This window comes from Artemia franciscana, chromosome 19, assembly GCF_032884065.1.
Source record: "Artemia franciscana chromosome 19, ASM3288406v1, whole genome shotgun sequence".
NCBI classification, from domain to species: Eukaryota; Metazoa; Arthropoda; class Branchiopoda; order Anostraca; family Artemiidae; genus Artemia; species Artemia franciscana.
The window spans coordinates 6,741,239-6,763,946 of NC_088881.1; the positions used below are offsets into that span (position 1 = coordinate 6,741,239).

The 22,708-nt window shown below is 36.0% G+C and overlaps 1 protein-coding gene across 1 annotated transcript in view; it reads right to left on the reverse strand.

Annotated features, from left to right (window-relative positions):
- LOC136039220 (uncharacterized) overlaps window positions 1–22,708 on the reverse strand; it is a 44,332-nt gene that overhangs the window by 13,231 nt on the left and 8,393 nt on the right. The window contains exons 3-5 of the mRNA XM_065722752.1: window positions 21,290–21,382; window positions 18,470–18,603; window positions 1,450–1,555 (exon numbers count right to left, since the gene is read on the reverse strand). Of these exons, the coding sequence (XP_065578824.1) occupies window positions 1,450–1,555; window positions 18,470–18,603; window positions 21,290–21,382 (333 nt within the window). The remainder of the gene's footprint in view (window positions 1–1,449; window positions 1,556–18,469; window positions 18,604–21,289; window positions 21,383–22,708) is intronic.

Here is a 22,708-nt window from a genome sequence, read left to right on the forward strand (position 1 = left end):
TCGTTCAATGAGGGTAAAGTGCCTTACATTTCCCTTCTTCAAAGAGCAGATCTAGTCACCCTTAAGGAAAGGAGAGCACAAATTTCCTTGCGTTTTACCCACAATGTCATGCAAAACCCTCGTACTACTTCTCTTTTCCTTAGTGAACGTTGAACAAATGTGAACGTGAACATGAAAAAAGCGTAAAAACGTTTTCTATCAAACGACGTAAGATCTTAGCACACTGATTGGCTGAAACAGTTTATTTCCGATACCATTAAAATTGTTATTGTTGTTGCGAAATCCTTTATAAATACAAACATACATGACAATTGGTCCACCCCGAGAAGTTGACAAGATTGGTAAATCCCCAGTAGACAGAAAACAAGAATTACCATTATAAAAAAAATTACAATTAAGCAATTTATTCTTTATTGATTTCTTTATTTTAAAAAACTTTTGATGAATTCTTTTTTTATTTAGTCTGGCCTCTGGGAGTTACGAAGGGCTTTGGAATCCATATAAGAAACGAGATGTTTCGTATGTGAAGGGCGAAACAAGATGTTTCGTAAGATTAATAGTAATAAGATTATAATAAGATTATTATATTAATAGTAATAAGATTAATAATAAGAAGAAACGAGATGTTTCGTAAGATTGCAATCTTAGTGGACGCGAAGTTCACTTAGAAAATAAAATAAGTCAATAAAAATGATAAGTAAAAAAATTTCCTCTCCCCTATTCTCAGTGATTTTACCATTTTTCAGTTATTTGCATATACTTTCAATATAGTTTCCTTTTTTTTGTTTTTCTCTTTTGTGCTAACATAAATAAATGAATGAACGGAGAAATACTTCTAATTTTTTCTTTCATTCATTTATTTATTTAAAATGTGTACTCCTGAATTATTTCGAATAATAATGAAGCCATAACAGTATTCTACATACTGATTCCACTTCGGGAGAGCAGAGAGCTTCAGCTTCCCGTCGTTCATAATAAAATAATTGCTTACTAATAATAAATATAATTATATAATAACTAATTAATAATAATAATATAATTAATTAATAACATAATATATACTTAATATAATAATATAATATATAATAATAATATAATTTATAATACAAAGTATTTCATAAATAAAACCTTATAATAATAATTGCTTACTTACAATAAAATAAATAATTGCTTACTGCATTCCACACGCGAGGCCTAATCTTAAATACACTAAAAAATAAACCAATAACTATCGAAAAAACGAGAAGCACGTAAAACTCACATTTGGAAATAATATACCTCTTATCTTCTTTTAATGAGCTAAATTAATAAAACTTTGTTGCACCATCTAGATTATTCTAAGTTTTCGACCACCCCTCTCCACTCCCTATTAAAAGGTCTATTTCATTTAGAGACGTGGAGTATAGACGAAGTTTTAGCTTGAAAATATATTATAGTTGAATACTATACCCTTCGCATAGCTGGTGGAGGTTGAGCCGCAGTGGCAGCAGTAGCCCAATGACTGTTGCTACTTCCATCACTTAGCTCAGAATCATACACACGATGACAAATGTCTCTGAAAAGAGAACATAACTAAAGCATAAAGATTTACACAAAAACATACAAATAGTAAATTATTACCCTTTGGAAGTAATCTGTAATCTCCCATCATTTCTAGGAATATTTATGGACTAAGACTACGGTTTAGAGGGGTGGCATTTGCCCATACATAAATACTCGTACATAATGATAACCTGGCATTTCAAAGGCGGAGGATTGAATACTTATTACAGGGCAAGTAGCGGTCAATAACCGAAGAAAGTACATATTCATGGTTATAATAGCTTGATTAAATTTGTTTCATTGTCCTTTCAGTACTTAAAACATAAATTTAAGTAAACAAGTTTAAATGGTTTCTGGGAGAGGGGGTAGCATTTACAACTATTGTGTTTGGAAAATAAAAATCAAAGATATATTTTTCGCCCTTGACATGATAAAGCTATGAGACTTTTTTGGGTTGACAGCGAAGTAGCCCCCCCCCCACCAACACACCTGATTGTGAAAAGATTATTTTATCCTAAAAATTAACCATTTACCATTAAACTTACAATAGTTCCAGGAATATTCTTAAAAAATCTAAACAATCTTTCAAATAAACCTTTCAAATTTTTGGCAAGTTGTAAGTTTTTTTTTATTAAAAAAAAAACTATTCATAAAGCTTTTCTAAAATAGTGCCAACGAAAGGTTTTGATTGGCATAATTTTAACATAAAAGCAACAAAAGACTTTTTATGATTCATGACTATTACTTAATTTTTTCAAACTTTTTTCAATTCTTAATTCAATTTTATAATGTAAGAATTTTATATCTTATATGAATTAAATATATATATATATATAAAATGTGTATAGTATAAAATTTTACATTTCACTGCGGTTTTATATTATGAATATGATTTTTGTAGAAGAGGAAGTATCTAGCGATTTTAGAAAAACTAATTAAATCACTGTATAAGGAAGATGACATGAGAGAGTGTGGTAATTATCGAGGCATTAGTCTGGTCTCTGTAGGTAGCAAATTACTTAGTAATATGATATTTTTTAGACTGAGAAATACTGTAGACAAAGCTTTAAGAGAAGAATTACGGTTTTAGAAAAGGTAATGTGTCGACCAAATTTTCACTCTTATGTAATATTGGAAAAGTGTCCGAGTCATCAAATACATTTAGTCCTCAGTTTTATAGATTATGGACAGGCCTTCTATTCTATTGATAGAAGAGCTTTAACAAAGGTTTTATTCTTGTAGGGTATACCAGATAAATACTTCAAAGTGATTACTGTTACGTAAGAATAATGCTGCTGCAGTTAAGGTAGGAGATGAGGTGAGCATCTGGTCTCGTGTTAAATCAGGGGTTAAACAGGGTTGTGTTCTATCCCATTTATACGAATCATTTGATCGATTTTGCTCCAAGGAGCGCAGGAAAGGGGATGAGAGAACACGGAATCAAATGGAGAAGAAAAACTTTCCTGATTTTAATGATTTTAGTATCTTAGATGAAAGTATGGGGAAAATGAAAGTAATTTCAGGGATTATGCGAGTTCAGGATGCTAAAATAGGCTCGAAAATTAATGTTGAGAAGGGTAAGTCGCTAAGGCTGAGGGTAGGAATAAGTGAAGATGAAATGGTGACCTTGGGTAACGAAAAAACGATGAAGTGGACAGCTTTATTTACCTTGGTAGTATTATTAGTAAAGACGGTGGGAGCAGTGAAGATGTTAAAAGTAGAAGAGCCAAGGCTCAGGATATTTTTTGCACAATTAAAAAAAAAGTTTGGAAGAACAGGAAGATCAGTCTGCGAATCAAGATTAGAATATTAGAGGCTACAGTGATGAAAGCACTCAAATGCGGTTCTGAAGCGCGGGCGCTCCAAAACGCGGATGAAGATTTCCTAGATGTTTTCCAGAGAAATTACCCACGGATTGTTTTGTGTGACCAGCTGACAGACGGTATTTCAAATGGTAGGCTGTGCAAAAAGAGTGGTTTAACCCCCCTTTCTAGGGTTATATTGACAGAACGGTTGAAATGGCTATAGGGCACGTTCTGCGGATGAATTGTCCTTTTTGACCAACTATCTAGGACTAAATGGAAAGCAAGCCTTCATCAGTTGGGATGGGAGGATGTCGCAAAATAAGACTTTAGGGAAATAGAAACTTCCTGGGATTGTATAAAGATCAGAATAGAATTTTATTTAAAAAATCTCTATCACAGTATGGTTGCCGGATTTGAATTTTACGTCAAAAAAGCACTAGTATATATATATATATATATATATATATATATATATATATATATATATATATATATATATATATATATATATATATATATATATATATATATAGCTTGTAATTCAGCTAGTTTGTAATTTCTCTTTGAGTGTCCCGGTCGTCATTTATATTCCCTGTGTCCCGGTCGTCATTTGTGTCCCGGTCTGTAATTTCTATTCGAACAATCCCTGTGTCCCGGTCGTCGTTTATGTATCCTGCCTGTGCCCCCAGCGTCCCCGTTGTAGTTGTGTCCCTGTGTCCCGGTCGTCATTTATATTCCCTGTGTCCCGGTCGTGATGTGTGTCCGGGTGTCCCAGTCTGTAATTTCTCTTTGAGGTTCCCGGTCGTCATTTATATTCCCTGTGTCCCGGTCGTCATTTGTGTCCCGGTGTCCCGGTATGTAATTTCATCAATTGACAAACATGACGTCAGTCGACAAACAACTTCATGACGCATACAGCTCAATCCTTATAATGGCGTCAGTCGACAAACATGACGTCAGTCGACACACAAACATGACGTCAGTCGACACAGAAACATGACGTCACCTGACAGACACACAGACAGACAACTTATTTTTATATATATATAGACTAGCTGTTTATACGAGCATCCCTTTTATAAGAACCGTGTATGCCCCCAGGGCATACGTTACAACGCCTGACCCCACCCCCTTGGGGGAGGTGGTGTTTTTTTCTACCCCCGAATTTTTGTTATCAGATGTTTGAGCTATATATAACACAATGGCCATCTCAAAATTTTTATCAGATGGGTTTTGGGAAAAAATGGCGTGGGGGGTAGTTGCCCTCTGATCTCTCTTAAGTTAGAAAAAGTGAACTATAACTTTTAATTTCCAATCAAATGAACCATCTCTGGAGTTTATATGAGCATCTATTCTATAAGAAACATGTATTTTACCAGGGCATTCGAACATCTGCCCTTGGGTCCTGGGGGTTATGTTGACCCCGGAGCTTTTGTTATATGATCTTTGAACTATTTTTAACAAAACGGCAATCTCATAATTTTTATCAGATACTAGCTGTTGGTGGGGTGCTTCGCGCCCCACCCTCCAGGCCCCCCCGCGCGCGCAAGTCGTTACGCGCCATATTAGTTACGCGCCATTGTAGTTGTGTCACTGTGTCATATATATATATATATATATATATATATATATATATATATATATATATATATATATATATATATATATATACTAGCTGTTGAGGTGGCGCTTCGCGCCACCCCAACACCTAGTTGGTAGGGCGCTTCGCGCCCCCCAAGCCCCCCCGCGCGCGTAAGTCGTTACGCGCCATATTAGTTACGCGCCATTGTAGTTGTGTCCCTGTGTCCCACCTGTGAATATAGATAGATTTATATATGTGTTTAAAACTACGTAAAAATTGCGAATATACAACATTCTTGGCTTTCCCACTACTGGGAGCTTTCCGTTTCCAATTGCCAGCAATTGATCTGAAAATGTTTGACCAGAGTCATCGTTTTGCAATCGGACACGCAAAATTTGTAGTTAATTTTAATATTTTTACGTGTGCCCATCAATTAGAATTTTTCAGGCAAGCATTCATTTCGTCTGCAGGAGTTAAACTACGTAAAAATTGCGAATATACAACATTCTTGGCTTTCCCATTGTCTGTGCATATACAAAGCCGTATGTACTAATAATGACGTCATATGCAAACGCTCTTTTTACAAACAAACAAACATGCATACACACAACTCGTTTTTATATAGATAGATAGATAGATAGATACAATACAAATTAACTACGTAACACTTGTGAATATACAACATTCTTCGTTGCAGTTTTTTTGCAAAAGAATCATTTTTGCAAAGCGAAAAAAAAGCTGTTAATTTTGTATCCGGTGGATTCAGGGCTCTTTGTTGCACGTTGGTTTCCGAGAAATAAACACGTTGACCATTCTGTAAATATACCGCTAAGTGAACAACAGCTGGACTACGTTCATGTATCGGAAATGAAAGAATTCGCCAAACAGCTTCATTACTGCTTATGTATCTTCCAGCCTGATACTGTACGATTTCATCGAAATCTTTGATTTCGGGCTGCAAGCCAAAAACTGCCATGTCACTGCCTTTGTTGACGTATTTACATATGTATTTGATTGCCTTTACGGAGTTACAGTATTCAACGTTTATGTGTGCATTAAATGTTTTTGATAATAATGGGGAATATGGAACAACCCACTGGTTATCTACTTCGATGGTGGTACCGTTACGCTTCTTTATTATTGCTGTTTTACCGCCATCTTCAGTAGATCTTCTTCTATATTGTGGGTAACCATCATTGCCAGTAATTGTGTTGGATACTAAAAGTCGAGGATATTGCTTTGTGCACCTTCCTTTGGCCATGCATGGTAAATTTTCGTTCAGTGCACCGCAAGGTTCATGTATCATATTTTTTACAATAATATCATGTAACCCCTTATCGATATTTTTATCAGGTATTTCAGCGGAAATAACATCATCAATTTCGTTCGAAGTAATTTTTTTATGTAGCCAGATTAGTATATGTGCGTGTGGCAAACCTCATTTTTGCCATTCCACTGAGTACATCCAGCATCGCACTGACCCAAACACCTCAAGTTTTACTATGTAGTTTATCAGTGATTTCAATTTTTGCCGGAAGACACGGGCCGTGATGTCATGCCTATGAACCGCCGATTGTCCTTGAAGTAAAAGCTGCAGTATCTCGTCCCAAGATTGATTACATGTAAATGTAATAAATAAATCTGGACGACCATAGAGACGAACATACGCAATAGCATCTTGAGCATATTCATGCATATGACGGGGACTGCCAGCATATGACGAAGGTAAAATTGTTAATCCTACAACGTTTGTGGTATTACCGTCATTTATAACTGCATCTCGCAAATGAATGTATTGTTCAGAGCGGAGCTTGGTCTGATTCAGGCGGATATATAGCAATTTATATATATAGAAGATATATATATATATATATATATATATATATATATATATATATATATATATATATATATATATATATATATATATATATATATATATATATATATATATATATATACTAGCTGTTGGGGTTGCGCTTCGCGCCACCCCAACACCTAGTTGGTGGGGGCGCTTCGCCCCCCCCCCCCCCCCCAAGCCCCCCCATGCGCGTAAGTCGTTACGCGCCATATTAGTTACGCGCCATTGTAGTTGTGTCCCTATGTCCCACCTGTGAATATATATATATATATATATATATATATATATATATATATATATATATATATATATATATATGAAAGTTGACGCTAATAAATCGTCAGTTATGACAGATATTTGCTTAAAACCACCCCCCTCTTTCACAGACCTCATTCCTCCCAAAATCTCTGTCATATGCATTAAGCTACTTGGGATGACAATTACTGCTTACTTAAAGTGGGATGACCATGTTCAAAAAATCGTAAAACAAGCTTCCCCTTCGGTTTCCCTTCTAAAACTTTTGTTGAAATTTTCTTGCCTTCCTAAGGATCTTCTCTGACTTTATTGTTCTTTTATTCGGCCAATACTGGAGTTTGCTTGTTCGGTGTGGCATTTCAGTCTTTCTTGAGAGCATATTTATAAGATTGAAAATGTCAAAAACGAGCACTTAGAATCATAAATGGTGAAGGGAAGGCTCCATATCGTTATCTACTAGATAAGTTCAAACTCATCACGTTGGCCGAGAGAAGGAATAGTTCGTATAATTGAGAAAATACTTGGGAAATTTTAGGGGAAGAATTTTCGTTAATACAAGAAAGTTATAAAGATCTGGATTGTGTGTTAATGGGGGATTTCAATGCTTATACCGGCCTGGAGGCTGAGATCCCAGATGTGTTGATCCCAGATTTAGGTGATTTTGTCCCAATTTGTTGTAGAATACCACGAAGCAACAAGGATGAAAAAAGAAAAATAAATGTATGGGGAAGAAAGCTCCTGGCGTTTTGTGGGGAACATGGTCTGATGATTGCGAATGGTAGGTTTGGGAAGGATAAGGGTAGGGGGCGAGTTCACTTGCCTTTCGGGTCCAACTCCAAGTGTTGTAGATTATGTGCTAATTAATACGCAATTTGTACCTGAATCAATAAATATGGGAGTATTAGATTTAGTTGGATCTGATCATAGAGCTATTATGCTTGAGGTGAAGATTGGGCAGTTTGCGAAACACGGTTCACGACTAAGAAATTTCTATAATGCGGATTATAGAAAAATAGGTTTAGGAAAACGAATTAGAAATGATTTAACAGATAAAGATATTGAGGCATTTAGAAGGGAGCTCTTGGACTCGCATGTAAAAAATAATTTGAAAGCGTTAGAAGATAATGAAAAAGATGCACATAGTGTAATTATGCTGTTAAATGAAATAATGGGCAGTTGTGCAGAATCATGTGGCCTAACTAAAAAATTAAAAAAGAATGAGGGATATTTTGACTTGGATTGCAAGTTAATGAAAGAAGAAGCAAAATATTTATTAAATCGTTTGAATGAATTTGATAGCGCGGAAGATCAAAGTCTAAAATTGGCTAATTATAAAGATAAAAGAAGAGAATATAAAAGTTTAATAAAAAGAAAAAAAAAAAGAGTACGAGCATAAGAAGAAACTGGATATCGCTGATGATTTTAGAAATAAAGATTTTAAAAAGTTTTGGGGCTATATAAAGAATGATTGTGGAAGGAGAAATGTTAATACCCAGGCTGTTCCGGAAGCTGATTCATGGCCTGATTACCTAAATAATTTAGAAGGTGTTTGTGCAGATCTTCAGGAGGTAGCGCATACCCCAGAGATGGTTATTTATCCCATGAGAGAACATGATTACGATTTAGTGGGTGATGTGAATGGCCAAGAGATTAAGTCAATATTTAAGAATTTAAAAGGTGGTACTGCTGCGGGTGTTGATGGTATACCAATATTGTTATTTAAGAATTTTCTTTCCATTTTGATACCGATAATTGTTCTTCTTTGTAATAAGGTGTTAAGGTCAGGGCAATGGCCAAGCGCTTGGAAGACATCATTGTTTATACCACTTTTTAAAAGAGGAAACCCGAAGGCTCATGAAAATTATCGTTTAATAGCACTTGTCCCTGCTTTAAGTAAGGTTTTGGAGAAAATATTAGATATCAGGCTTTCCAATTGGTTAAATACAAATAATTTAATACATGAAGAACAAGGAGGTTTCAGGACAGGGTATGGGACGACAGATAGTGTGTTTATTTTAAAGGCATTAATAGATAAATATGGAAAGGGTAAAACTTGTCTTTATGTGGGATTTCTGGATCTCCATAAGGCTTTTGATAGTGTCGACAGAGAGTTATTGAAGGATGCCATGCTAAATATTGGCCTTCCCCATTCATTTGTTAGATTGATAGTGAGCATGTATACTTGTGTGAGTGGAATCATTCAAGTTGGTAATAGGTTTTCGAAGCTTTTTGATATTAAGCGGGGAGTAAAACAGGGCAGCACCCTTTCACCTAAGTTGTTTAATATTTTTATTAATGATGTTGTTAATTTTCTAGAGAATAGATGGGCTCCGAAAGTTAGCCTAGGGACTCAAAAACTATCTCTCTTATTATTTGCAGATGATATTGCTTTGGTGGCTAATAAATCGCAAGATCTACAGACTCTTTTGAATCTCATAGATGAATATTTGCATATAAAAAAGTTAAGGCTGAATACTGAAAAGAGCGAAGTTGTTATTTTTAAAAAAAGGAAGGTTGGGAACGATGAAAAATATACGTTTAAATTTAATAATAAGGAACTATTTATAAGTAAAAGAATAAAATATTTAGGCTTTATCTTATCGGAAAATGGAAGCCTAAGGAGTCATGTTGATGAAATAATTAAGAGAGGTAGGGTGGCCATGTCAGCTATATTTAGAAACCCGACGATAATGGGGATCAAAAACCTAAAAATGCATAAAAGAATATTTAACACAAAAATTTTACCCGTAATAGAATATGGAGCAGAGATATGGGGTGGAGAAACGGTGCAGCAACTGGAGTCCCTTCAGCTCCAGTATTATAAAAGAGTGTTTGGTTTACATCAGACAACTCATTCACAGATTCTGAAAGGTGATATGGGCCTGTTTTCTTTAAAGCTACGTAGGTATATTTTAATGCTTAGATTCTGGTTGAAGTTAACTAAGAGTAATGAAGATAGACTAGTAAGAGTGGCATATGAAGAGATGTTGAAATGTGGTTTAAAAACCTCGTGGCCATCCCAAATTAAATCATTACTAGAAAAAGTAGGAATGCCTTATTTATGGAATAATGGTCTTTGCTCTCGCGATGTACCAGCAAATTTAGAAAGCCAGGTACGATTTATATTAGAGAGTCAGGAATTTCAGCATTGGCAAGGGCTGGTTCTTGATTCTACAACCCTACAACATTATAATCAGGCAAAACCTAGTTTTGGGGAGGAAGTTTATTTTAAACTTAATTTACCGGCTATGATTCTACGTCGTTGGATTCAGCTTAGGGCAAATTGTCTTCCAATCCAGAACAGGCAAAAAACGTTCGACAAAAATAAAATGATAGTTGGTCCTGATAGGCGGTATCTTTGTCCTCTTTGTAAAGATGATGATGAAGACTTGGATCATTTTCTCCGGAAATGCCCGGTGCTCTTGGATTTACGGGAAATTTATTTGCATGGGATTAATTTGATGCTTCCGGGTATTCTACAAAATAGTAACCCAACCACAATATTTCGAGTGGGAGTATATATAGAAAAATCTTTAATAAGAAGAAAAAGTTTTATATGATTAATTTCTTTTGTAGTTAGATTTGGTACTTTTTGCGTTTAATTCTGTTTTTTGTGCGTGTTCGTACTGTTGTTAATTTCCTTGCTTGTTTGTTATTTATTTATATGTTGTGTGTATATGGCCCACGGGTTTTTGAAATACACTTATCTATCTATCTATCTATCTATAAATAGATTGTCAGGTTTACCGACCCTCGAACATGCAACGTACAATTGTCCATGGGAAAAACAATCAGTATTAAGATCAATACCACATTTTTCTAATGATTGACCTTGAGCTTTGTTAATGGTGATTGCAAATGCTAATCGAATTGGGAATTGCAATCTTTTAAATTGAAAAGGCAGATCTGTTGGAATCATGGGAATGCGAGGAATAAGAACAGCCTCACCCTCAAAAGGCCCTGTCAGGATTGTGGCCTCTATTAGGTTTTCCATTGTTTTTTTTACGGCAAGTCGAGTGCCATTGCAAAGCTTTGGTGGGTTTATATTTCTTAAAAGTATTATTGGTACGCCTATTTTTAGTTGTAGCACGTGTGGTGGAAACCCTGAAAGATCTATGGAATTTAAAAATTCAGATGGATAATTAACCACTTCATTTGGTTCCAAAACTGTGTCGACTGACTTGTAAAGGACTGCCTGGTCTTGAATCTTGGTCAAAACAATATTGTTGATTTCGTGGACGTCTATATTTTTGGGTGCGAGAATCGCTCTTTCACTTAGCCATTTATTATTTTTATAATTTTTTAGAATATTCGGAAATACTTTTTCAATCAATTCATTTTTGGACGTCACTAAATTACAGAAATCAGCAGGTAGTTGTATACGTCCTGAAATTGAGTCTACTGGGAGCTTTCCGTTTCCCATTGCCAGCAATTGATCTGAAAATGTTTGACCAGAGTCATCGTTTTGCAATCGGACACGCATATTTGTAGTTAATTTTAATGTTTTTACGTGTGCCCATAAATTAGAATTTTTCAGGCAAGCATTCATTTCGTCTGCAGGAGTTGATCTAGGTATTATAGGTAATGTTTGCCTGAAATCTCCAGCAAGCAATATTAAGGTGCTGCCAAAGGGTTTCGACTTCCCTCGCAAATCTTTCAAGCATTGATCCAGAGCCTCGAGCGATTTTTTGTGTGCCATTGTGCACTCATCCCAAATAATAAGTTTGCATTGCTGCAATACTTTACCCATCCCAGATGATTTGGAAATATTGCACGTGGGAGTTTCTGTAGAATGCAAGTTCAGAGGCAATTTCAAAGCGGAATGAGCAATTCTTCCACCAGGCAGCAATGTTGCGGCTATTCCGGACGACGCAATTGCCAACGCTATATCATTTTTAGATCGAATTGATGCCAGAATCAGTTTTATCACGAACGTTTTACCAGTACCTCCTGGCGCATCCAAAAAGAAAATTTCTCCAACGTTGTTATCCACACAATGCATTATCGTATCATAAATGTCTTTTTGTTCCGACGTTAACTTGGAAATGTTATTTTGTACATACGACAATAGATCACTCGTACTGTAACTTTGTTCACGATCCAATTCTACACATGTCGAAACAGCAGCGATACGGTTAGGTGAAGGCATTCCCAAACCCTGAAGAGGTTTGTTTGCCATACTTATGCAAAAATCTTCTATAACAACTAAAGTGTAGTTATAAATTTCTGGTGTAAAATCAAAAGTCATGTCTGACGTCTCTAACTGTTTTCGATGAAGTATATCTTCGGACATTTTTGACTTATATTTTTCCCATAAATCTGTAGGAGCTGATGGAGAGCAAGTTGTTAAAATGATGCCAAACAATGCACGAATTTGACTTGGGGTTGACGTTTCGCACGCGTCATTGATGCAGTTATCCCAGTGTTGGTCATTCTCCAATAAATTCAGAGCTTGGCATGCACTACGGTAAGTGTCATGTATAGTACCATTTACAGTCCTCAAATACTCAAAGGATGTCGGACCGGGTACATTCACCAAAAGCAGGCGTAGAAAGAAGCATTCATGTTGATTGGGGTGAACGGTGTAGAGTCTTCCTATCGTGGCATCTTTGAAGATGGTAGGTTGACCGTCGACTGACTTACCCTGTTTTCGACGTTCAAATATTTTATTTTTAGTATTCCACGTGTAATACGAAGGCACTTCAGTATACAGCAGTTTTTTCGCAAAAGAATCATTTTTGCAAAGCGAAAAAAAAGCTGTTAATGTTGTATCCGGTGGATTCAGGACTCTTTGTTGCACGTTGGTTTCCGTGAAATAAACACGTTGACCATTCTGTAAATGTACCGCTAAGTGAACAACAGCTGGACTACGTTCATGTATCGGAAATGAAAGAATTCGCCAAACAGCTTCATTACTGCTTATGTATCTTCCAGCCTGATATTCTACGATTTCATCGAAATCTTTGATTTCGGACTGCAAGCCAAAAACTGCCATGTCACTGCCTTTGTTGACGTATTTACATATGTATTTGATTGCCTTTACGGAGTTACAGTATTCAACGTTTATGTGTGCATTAAATGTTTTTGATAATAAAGGGGAATATGGAACAACCCACTGGTTATCTACTTCGATGGTGGTACCGTTACGCTTCTTTATTATTGCTGTTTTACCGCCATCTTCAGTAGATCTTCTTCTATATTGTGGGTAACCATCATTGCCAGTAATTGTTTTGGGTACTAAAAGTCGAGGATATTGCTTTGTGCACCTTCCTTTGGCCATGCATGGTGAATTTTCGTTCAGTGCACCGCAAGGTCCATGTATCATATTTTTTACAATAATATCATGTAACCCCTTATCGACATTTTTATCAGGTATTTCAGCGGAAATCACATCATCAATTTCGTTTGAAGTAATTTTTTTATGTAGCCAGATTAGTATATGTGCGTGTGGCAAACCTCGTTTTTGCCATTCCACTGAGTACATCCAGCATCGCACTGACCCAAACACTTCATGTTTTACAAGGTAGTTTATCAGTGATTTCAACTTTTGCCGGAAGACACGTGCCGTAATGTCATGCCTATGAACCGCCGATTGTCCTTGAAGTAAAAGCTGCAGTATCTCGTCCCAAGATTGATTACATGTAAATGTAATAAATAAATCTGGACGACCATAGAGACGAACATACGCAATAGCATCTTGAGCATATTCATGCATATGACGGGGACTGCCAACATATGACGAAGGTAAAATTGTTAATCTTCCAACGTTTGTGGTATTACCGTCATTTATAACTGCATCTCGCAAATGAATGTATTGTTCAGAGCGGAGCTTGGTCTGATTCAGGCGGATATATAGCAAACGTTCTGATTCAATTTTAGCATACATATCAACCATAAATTGGTGAAACAATTCACGGCATTTTAAAATATAATTTTCTTCATCCTACCGAATCATTAGTCTATAGGAATAATAATGCATTGCACTGCATTTCTTATTCATTTCTTTGTTAGTGGCTGGATTCATCAATTTAATATTAAAGTGATAGCCGTCGGCTCCATCCCAAAAAATGATAGGATATTGTAGGGCATCGTAGCATCGATGAGTTTCAGCAATTCTTAACAACTGAGCGTTTCGCTTATGTAGAATAATATCTCGAGGTAAAAACTGATCACCGACCATAACGATTGCCACTTCGTCGATAGTCGGAGCATTGTATCTACGCACATGTTGGCCAGGAGGCGTTTTGTCAGCGGAAATAACAATTTTATGAGTATCAGTAGGCATCAAATCGATGGCTGTTTTGAACAGACGCACTAACTTATTATTTTCGTGGAAAAGATGTTGCAATTGGGAAACGATTGTCCTTTTAACGTTGGGAGAAATTTCGCAACGTGCATTCAATTCAGAATTTCTATCACTGATGAAGTACAATTGTAAAAATTTATGATTCTCGCCTGAGAATGGTAGAAGGGACCCTGCTTTATGATAAATTTGCCCTTTTACTTTGAAAGTAGACATAAATTGATCTGGATTTTCGATTTGGGCTCCAAACGACGTCATTTGGAAACATGAGTTGTATTGTCTGATTTTTGACAAAAAACGCTTAGATTCTGACGTAGTTCCAGTAAAGAAAGTCTTCAATGGCTCTGGTGGTGCAGCCAATAGAGGAAGTTTAACTTTTCCTGAGGCGCAACACATTCCCATTGTTTCACCATTGAATTTCAAGGCCTTGAAATAGGGACAAATTTTAGACATTGTCCCGATTTGAACACATCTACTCAAGCTATAATCATCGACTGGGTTGTACCTGAATGCCAGGCGATAACTTTCAGATTGCTCTGATTCCTCGGCACGCTTTCTTTTCTTACTTTCTCTATCAGCAGCAAGCCTGTTTCCCTGCTGGTCTTTTGATTCCTCGGCACGCCTTCTTTTTTCACTTTCTCTTTTAGCAGCAAGTCTGCTTCTGCGTTGCTCTAGTAGTTCCTCGGCACGCCTTCTTTTTTCACTTTCTCTTTTAGCAGCAAGTCTGCTTCTGCGTTGCTCTGGTAGTTCCTCGGCATGCTTTCTGTTCTTTCTTTCTCTATCAGCCTCAAGCCTGTTTCCCTGCTGGTCTTTTGATTCCTCGGCACGCCTTCTTTTTTCACTTTCTCTTTTAGCAGCAAGTCTGCTTCTGCGTTGCTCTAGTAGTTCCTCGGCACGCCTTCTTTTTTCACTTTCTCTTTTAGCAGCAAGTCTGCTTTCGCGTTGCTCTGGTAGTTCCTCGGCACGCTTTCTTTTCTGACTTTCTCTATCAGCAGCAAGTTTTTTGGCATAGACTCTTTGAGCATCTTCATCAGTCATTATAAACTTAAGCATTAATAGAATTCTACGCGAACATACGTCTTATATAACTTGAATGACGTCACGCCTTCAAAGCAAAAATGATGGCAACTAATTTCATGACGTCAGCCGAAACATGACGGCGAACATATGTCTTATATAACTTGAATGACGTCACCTTCAAAGCAAAAATGACGGCAATTAATTTCATGACGTCAGCCGAAACATGACGTCACCTGATCCATCCACAGATCCACACACAGACAACTTATTTTACTTGCGAATATACAACATTCTTTGCTGTCCCATTGTCTGTGCATATAAATAGATTGTCAGGTTTACCGACTCTTGAACATGCAACATATAATGGTCAATGGGAAAACAATCCGTATTCAGATCTATACCTCATGATTCTAATGATTGCCCTTGAGCTTTGTTGATGGTGATTGCTAATCGACCATTCTCTGAGTCGCCGTCGTCATTTATCGTTCTTTTAGTTTTTACCTTTTTTAGTTTTTTAGATGAGAATTTTTTTAAGTTTTATTCCTTTTTTTCGTTTCAGTTTTTTATTGGTTTTTACCTTTTTTTTAGCTTTTTTAGTTTTTTTTCGTTTTTTATTTTTACTTTTTTTTTTAGTTTTTATCTTTTTTATTTTTTTTTATTTTTATTCTTAATTTTTTTTTTATTAGTTTTTAGTTTTTTTTGTAGTTTTTGCCTTTTTTAGTTTTTTCAGTTTTTTTTTAGTTTTTAGATTTTTACCTTTTTTAGCCTAACCAGGATTTGAACCTGGGACCTTCATTCTCCGTTCTGACACCCTCTCTCACCGAGTGACTACTCCAGCATGTTCATTTTGGTGTTTTAAATGGTATATTATTAACCAAATTAATGTGTTTTACAATATACAAAGCATCGTCATAACAAAAATGACGACAACTAATTTCATGACGTCAGTCAACACAGAAATTAAGTTCTGAAATTAAGTCATGAAATTAGTTGCCGTCATTTTTGCTTTGACGGTGACGTCATTCAAGTTATATAAGACATATGTTCCCGTAGAAATCTATTAATGTTTAAGTTTACAATGACTGATGAAGATGCTAAAAGAGTCTATGCCAAAAAACTTGCTGCTGATAGAGAAAGTCAGAAAAGAAAGCGTGCCGAGGAACTATCAGCAGCAAGTTTTTTGGCATAGACTCTTTGAGCATCTTCATCAGTCATTGTAAACTTAAACATTAATAGATTTCTACGTGAACATATATGTCTTATATAACTTGCATGACGTCACCGTCAAAGCAAAAATGACGACAACTAATTTCATGACGCCAGTCGACACAAAAACATGACGTCACCTGATCCACAGACAGACAACTTATTTTTATATATATATAGATAGATATAATTCTAAAATTGTCAGGTAATTTTCTATTTTGAAATAAAAACTAAAAATTATTGCTCAGACAACATAAATATTTTTGATATTTACATAATAGCTTTAGTGGTTCTGGACTGAAAACTAAATATGCTAATCAATTTGGGAATTGCAATCTTTTATGTTGAAAAGGCAGATCCATTGGAATGCAGACAGGTCGTCCACGTACTTCCATCACTCTGTGTGGTCAGTCATGAGGCAATTAACCATTATAAGGAATAAAATGGGACCCATCAGGGTTCCCTGGGGGACACCGCAAAAGATAGGAAGGGGATCGGAACAATTTTTTTTTATATTTAAGCAGGTGAGAACGATTTAATAAAAAGGAGGCAACAATTTTAACTGGAAAGGGACTCACTTGAAACTCAGTCAGCAGTTTATTTACAAGGATATTGTGGTCAATATCGTCAAACGCTTTCTGGAGATCAGTTAATAAAAGATTCAACCAGATATCAGGGTTAAAGAGGAAGACATTGAATAGATTAGGATGGAGGAGGAGCGTGCGTAGCTATGTTGCCCCCAGGCAACTTGGTTCTAATTTTGCGAGTCAGCTTTTTCAGTCTTATGCAAGCTATGATGGTAAAAATTAAAGTTAAGTAAGGTTAAATTATGTTATCTTAGGTTAGACTAGATTAGGTTAAATTTGGTTCTAAACATCAGAAATAGGCTAAAAACCTAAGCTAACCTCACCTCATCTAATCTATTCTAACCTAGCCTGTCATCATCAAATCTTGCATTGAATTGAAAAAGTTGACTGGCAACGCTGTCTAATTTGAAGAAGAAGAAAAAGGCATTTCGGAAATTCACCAATTTCCGGACATTCAAGGTATTTATACGGCGTTCGAATTTTATACCAACAAAATATCTGTATTCTTTATGTCGCTCAAAAACAGAAGGAAACGACAATACCCAAGTTCTTTGGTAAGATAACACATCTAAATGACCACTTTTAGCAAAAAGAGAAAAGAGGAGAGAAAAATACAGGAGCGGAAGGGGGGGGGGGGGCATTAGATGAAATTTATACAAATCGTAGCTGTTTGCTACAAGCAGGAACGTATACAGGATTATTTTCGGGGGGGGGGGGGCTACCAAAAATTACAAAAGACGCATAAAAATTTGCTTATATTCATTTTTGTTACGTTTTTAGGACTCGAACAAACATTACGGTAGGGGTTGGCTACGAGCTGCAGTTTTAGATGGCCTTAAAGTTTTCGAACGATACCATGTGTCCGTTTTTGCGCAATTAACCTTACCGCAAATTCTTGAAAGCCGTTGGATTTTCGTTAACCTTTCAGAAGAATCGTTGTTCGTTGTGCTCTAAAATTTGAAATAATGTTGGGCTTCAAGTATAGACTGTAATAGAAAAATTTTACAGCTATTCTGCCAAACAGAACTAAAGCTCTTTAAATAACATTCAATGATAAGTATCGTATTTCAGCTAAAATTTTCCAGCTGCATTCCATGGCAATTCGTGATTCTTTTTTAAAACAACGGCTAAATCGAGCATTTTTGGAATATTTTCTGGAATTTAGAACATTTCAAGAATTTGTGATTCTTCTTGAAAACGACGGCTATATTGAGACTTTCTCGAGTTTTTCAGCTCAAAAGCAAAGAATAAAAATAAATACATTAAATAATAAATAAATAAACAAGAATCTTTAATAAATAAACATACTCAGCTTCTTGAAGACCAGCATCATAGGAGTCCGACCAGGGGCAAACTTCGCTCCGACCCCCCGCTAGCTCCTCAATCACACTCCTGTCCTCAGAAACGGGAAGTTCACCGTCCGTAAAAGTGGCACCAACCTCCTGGAAATTTTAATATTTATCTTATAGCATTAAATAAAAAACCTAATTATGCATAATTATTTAGTTACAGCAAACAACTGTAAAGGTGTATTTCTCTTTTACGATGCTTTTACACAAGGGGATGGGGTTTCACTAACCCCTCCCAAAAATTTGAAGTTTTACCTTTCTTCTTATAATTTCATATATGGTTCATATTTTCTGGGTATTTGTAAGGCTCTCCAAAAAATGCTGCCGGGGGGGGGGGGAGGGAATAAAAAATTACACTTACATCACTATTGTTCAAGTTCCATTAAAAGATGTGGGGATTTTTTTCAAGACCGTAAATATTCAGCCTTTATGTTTAAATGAGCAGATGAACATAAAACCCGAAAAAAGAAAGAGATTGCGAAAATAAGAAAGAGAGAAAGAGAAAATAAAGGAAAACAATATTAAGACACAAAAAAAGGAATATAATCATGGATCGTAATAGAGTGTAAGATAAAAATACCACAAAAATTCATCTCAGAAATTAAAGAATCTCGCCCCCCTCCCCATTTTCAAACTCTCAAGCCAGAATAATTACTGATGATGTATGTATATATTTCCGTTTTTTTACAAGTTTCGTTTTTCTGACATTTTTTCTGTTTCAATGAACCTTTTTAGCTACAAGAATCATACAAAGAAAAAAGATGTATTGAAACTTTAGCAAAATATAGCACAAACCCTGGATTTTGAAAAATAAATCCACTCCCAACATTTTCTCGAGATGGCACCACTACAACCGTAGTTACGGAGTATAGTTATTGATATAAGCCAGTAAATTATATTAATAACAGGAAAACACACACACAAGACGAGTCAACCGTGTATGGAGTTTAAAAAATACCTTTTGCCCACCAACCCCGTCTCTGACATGTCCGGGAGTTGGCATAACTACAAGAAAAACTATTGGTGTCACCTGACAATGAAATTAACAATAGAAAAATACATACACAAGATAGAGAGTAAAGTGTGTATGAATTCTAAGATATTATTTACCCATCCCCCTCTTTTTTGTGAGTTCGCACCACTGCAACCGTAGTCAACGACCATAGTTATCAGCCTCTAATAATATTAATAACAGAAGAATAGAAACACAAGAGAGTCAGCATTCAGTTAAGTAGACATAAGGATTTGACTACAGCAGCATTTAAGTCTGTTGTTCAGACAATAACCAAACTAGTGTAAAAGAGATATTTGTTTTAAGAAACCGAAGACAAAGAAGCAGATACATGCAAACACCAACAAATAGAAATAAGAGAATAAAAGGCATGGCTGCCAGATTACTTTTGTAGAATTTATGTGACACACGACGAGAAGAAGAAGAAACAAAAGTGTCTTCATTTGTTTCCAGTGTTTTCAATTTAGCTTTTCTCAGTATTTTCTTTGTTTTTTCGTTTTTCCTTTATAACTAGTGTCTGATCTTATTTATTTTTTTCACAGTGTCCTTCGGCTCTTTGTATGGTTTGTACTTTTATATGCTTCTTTCAGATAACAGTGGCGAAGTATTCTAATATTGTGGATATTTTCTCGTTGATATCATCCCAATCTCCAGTCACCCCCTTTTCTCCAGTTAGCCTTCTATGCCCTTTTTCCTCTTCTCGCAAATGTGTATTTGTGGAAAAGCTGGTAGTTAATAACAGGTCCCAAAGGAGACGACCTAAGTTTTACCCGTCTGGGCACCTCATCCCTGCCTGCCTGTCTGCACATCATAAGAAATCCCAGAGGCATAGACTAATTGTTCGATAGATGTAGGCGACAGAAGCAAACTATGCCTCTTTTGTTATATAAGCATTTTATTCAAGACATAATTAGAACCAGACACACAATTTTGGAAGATCAAGAATAAAGTGCGAATTTTTCAATATTTGTTGGAGATATCAAACTTTTGTGGCAGAAAATCTTACAGGTCCTTCCCCCAAGAAAATTTTGCAGGCTCCGCAGATAAAACTGAGAGTGAAAATATGGATAAATACGGATAACAAGATGAATCCGTTTTCAAAAGAACAAAATATCGTAGCAATATTGACGCCTCAGAGACTAAGAATCCGTCCCCTTTCAGAAAATCCATATTACTGGCAGGGGTATCACTTCATAAAAATGCAGGATGAAGGGGGATGAATTTTTTTGATAGTTTTGTGAAGTATTAAAAAAGAATTTATCAAAGTCTGGGAAGGGCAATTTTCGTTTTTATTTATTTATTTAAGCGAAAATACCACCGAAAATATTTTTCAAAATCAATGAAGGGAGAAAATTGCACCCACCCCAAGTGTCACTCCTGATCACAAACAATAATTTAGCATGGCTTAATGGGAGTCATCTTAATACAAGGTAAAAAATTGAAGATTGAAAAAACATGGAGATAAAATCCTACAAAAGTTGACCAATCAATCCACGTGATCATGAAGTGAAAAAAGAAAGAAATACCTTGAACAAGAGACAAACGAGAGTAAACAAAAGCATATGCTGCCAAGGGGTTGCCCATCCTCTCTTCACACGGTGCACATCTTGGAGCACCACGCCTCTTTACGCAAAACGTGGTACCATTCTTCCACACGTGGCATCCACTAGCTGATGTACATAATTTAGAAAGTGGGCAACCCCTATGATGGTACCTTAGCAAGCTTATATAGGGTTGGCATTACTGTTATATTTATCAAGCTAATACCTTTCTTGTAATACATGAGTCATAGCTAGGGGCATGCGAGTCCGGTGGCTCCGCCTTATTGGACGTTGCCTGTGAATCGCACCTATGTATACCCTGCAAAAAGGCCAAAAATTATTAAAGAAAATTATTTATGTTATTGTTTACTTTTCATAAAGAAAAAATACGAAAATTCAGCGGTTTTACTCAGAAAAAAACTTTATGGTTTGATTACCATGCAAATATGACTAATCCTCCAGGAAATCTAGAAAAAAAGTGCATTTTTCAATTACGTTGTTTCAGGAATGTCATTTAAGACACCAAAATTAATAGAACCAAGAATAAAATTAATAGAAATTAACAAAAAAAAAGAGGAAAACAAAAACTATTCAGCTAAATCGATATAAAATTAATCCGTATTTTGAACCTCATTCACAAATATTATAAGATAGAAATTTGAGGAAAAAAAAAATCATGATTTTTTGTGATGTTAGACTAAGGAAAGAAACATAATCGCCAAACGCTAGATAGAGCTGGTAGTTTTTCTTTTCGACACTAATGCTACTTTCCACTTTATTTTGTTGTATTTTAACAAAAGAGGGAATAGTTGTGGGAAAAGTGGAGGTGATGGCCAATTGTAGAAAAAAGCCAAGACAGATTGTTGAATTAAGTGGGCAGCCCAGTCAAGGGTTAATTTTATCCGTTTGATTGCCGTTGTTACTGTCTGCCATTTATGCTACACCTTTCCGTGCATGTGTGTCCCTTCACAAATGCCAAACTAGAGTCGTACCTGTTGGAGGTTCTCGCTGGGGAACACACGCAGGTTGACTACGGGTTAAATTACTTGAAAATTTTCCCTCTCATGGCTATCACTCGACAACGCTGAACTAGAGTCAACCCTCTCATGCTAATTCACGGTGGGTTGGGTAAAATTATTTGCAATATACGAAATATGATTGTGAAAATTAAGAAAAATGAAGGTTGTGAAATACAAAAATTACGAAACATCATTGTTCACAGTTGTCACACGTCAGACTTAACCATCTCACATTAATGCTTTGCATTACTAAAATAGGTAGCAATATCACTTCCGTTATGAAGACCCTCTATGCATTTTCAAAAAAGATGAATAAATTTTGGCGTTTACTGCTATTAAATATTGCACTGAAAATATATTGTGAGAAACGAAAGAAAATATGAAAATGCTGGAAAAACAAGGCCATATCTAGGGGGACGGGGACCGGTTTTGAACCCCCCCCCCCAATAAAAAAATATCCGACTCGTAAAAAAGTAACAGAAATACATATAAAAAATTTTTGATAGGTTTTGTAAAGTTTTTTTTTATCGCCACGAGTGGGGTGGGAAGAAGTCGTAAGAAAGGGTTTAAGGGAAGCCAGAACTTCTTGGGAGGATGATGGCTTTGAATAGACTGGAATGGAGGAG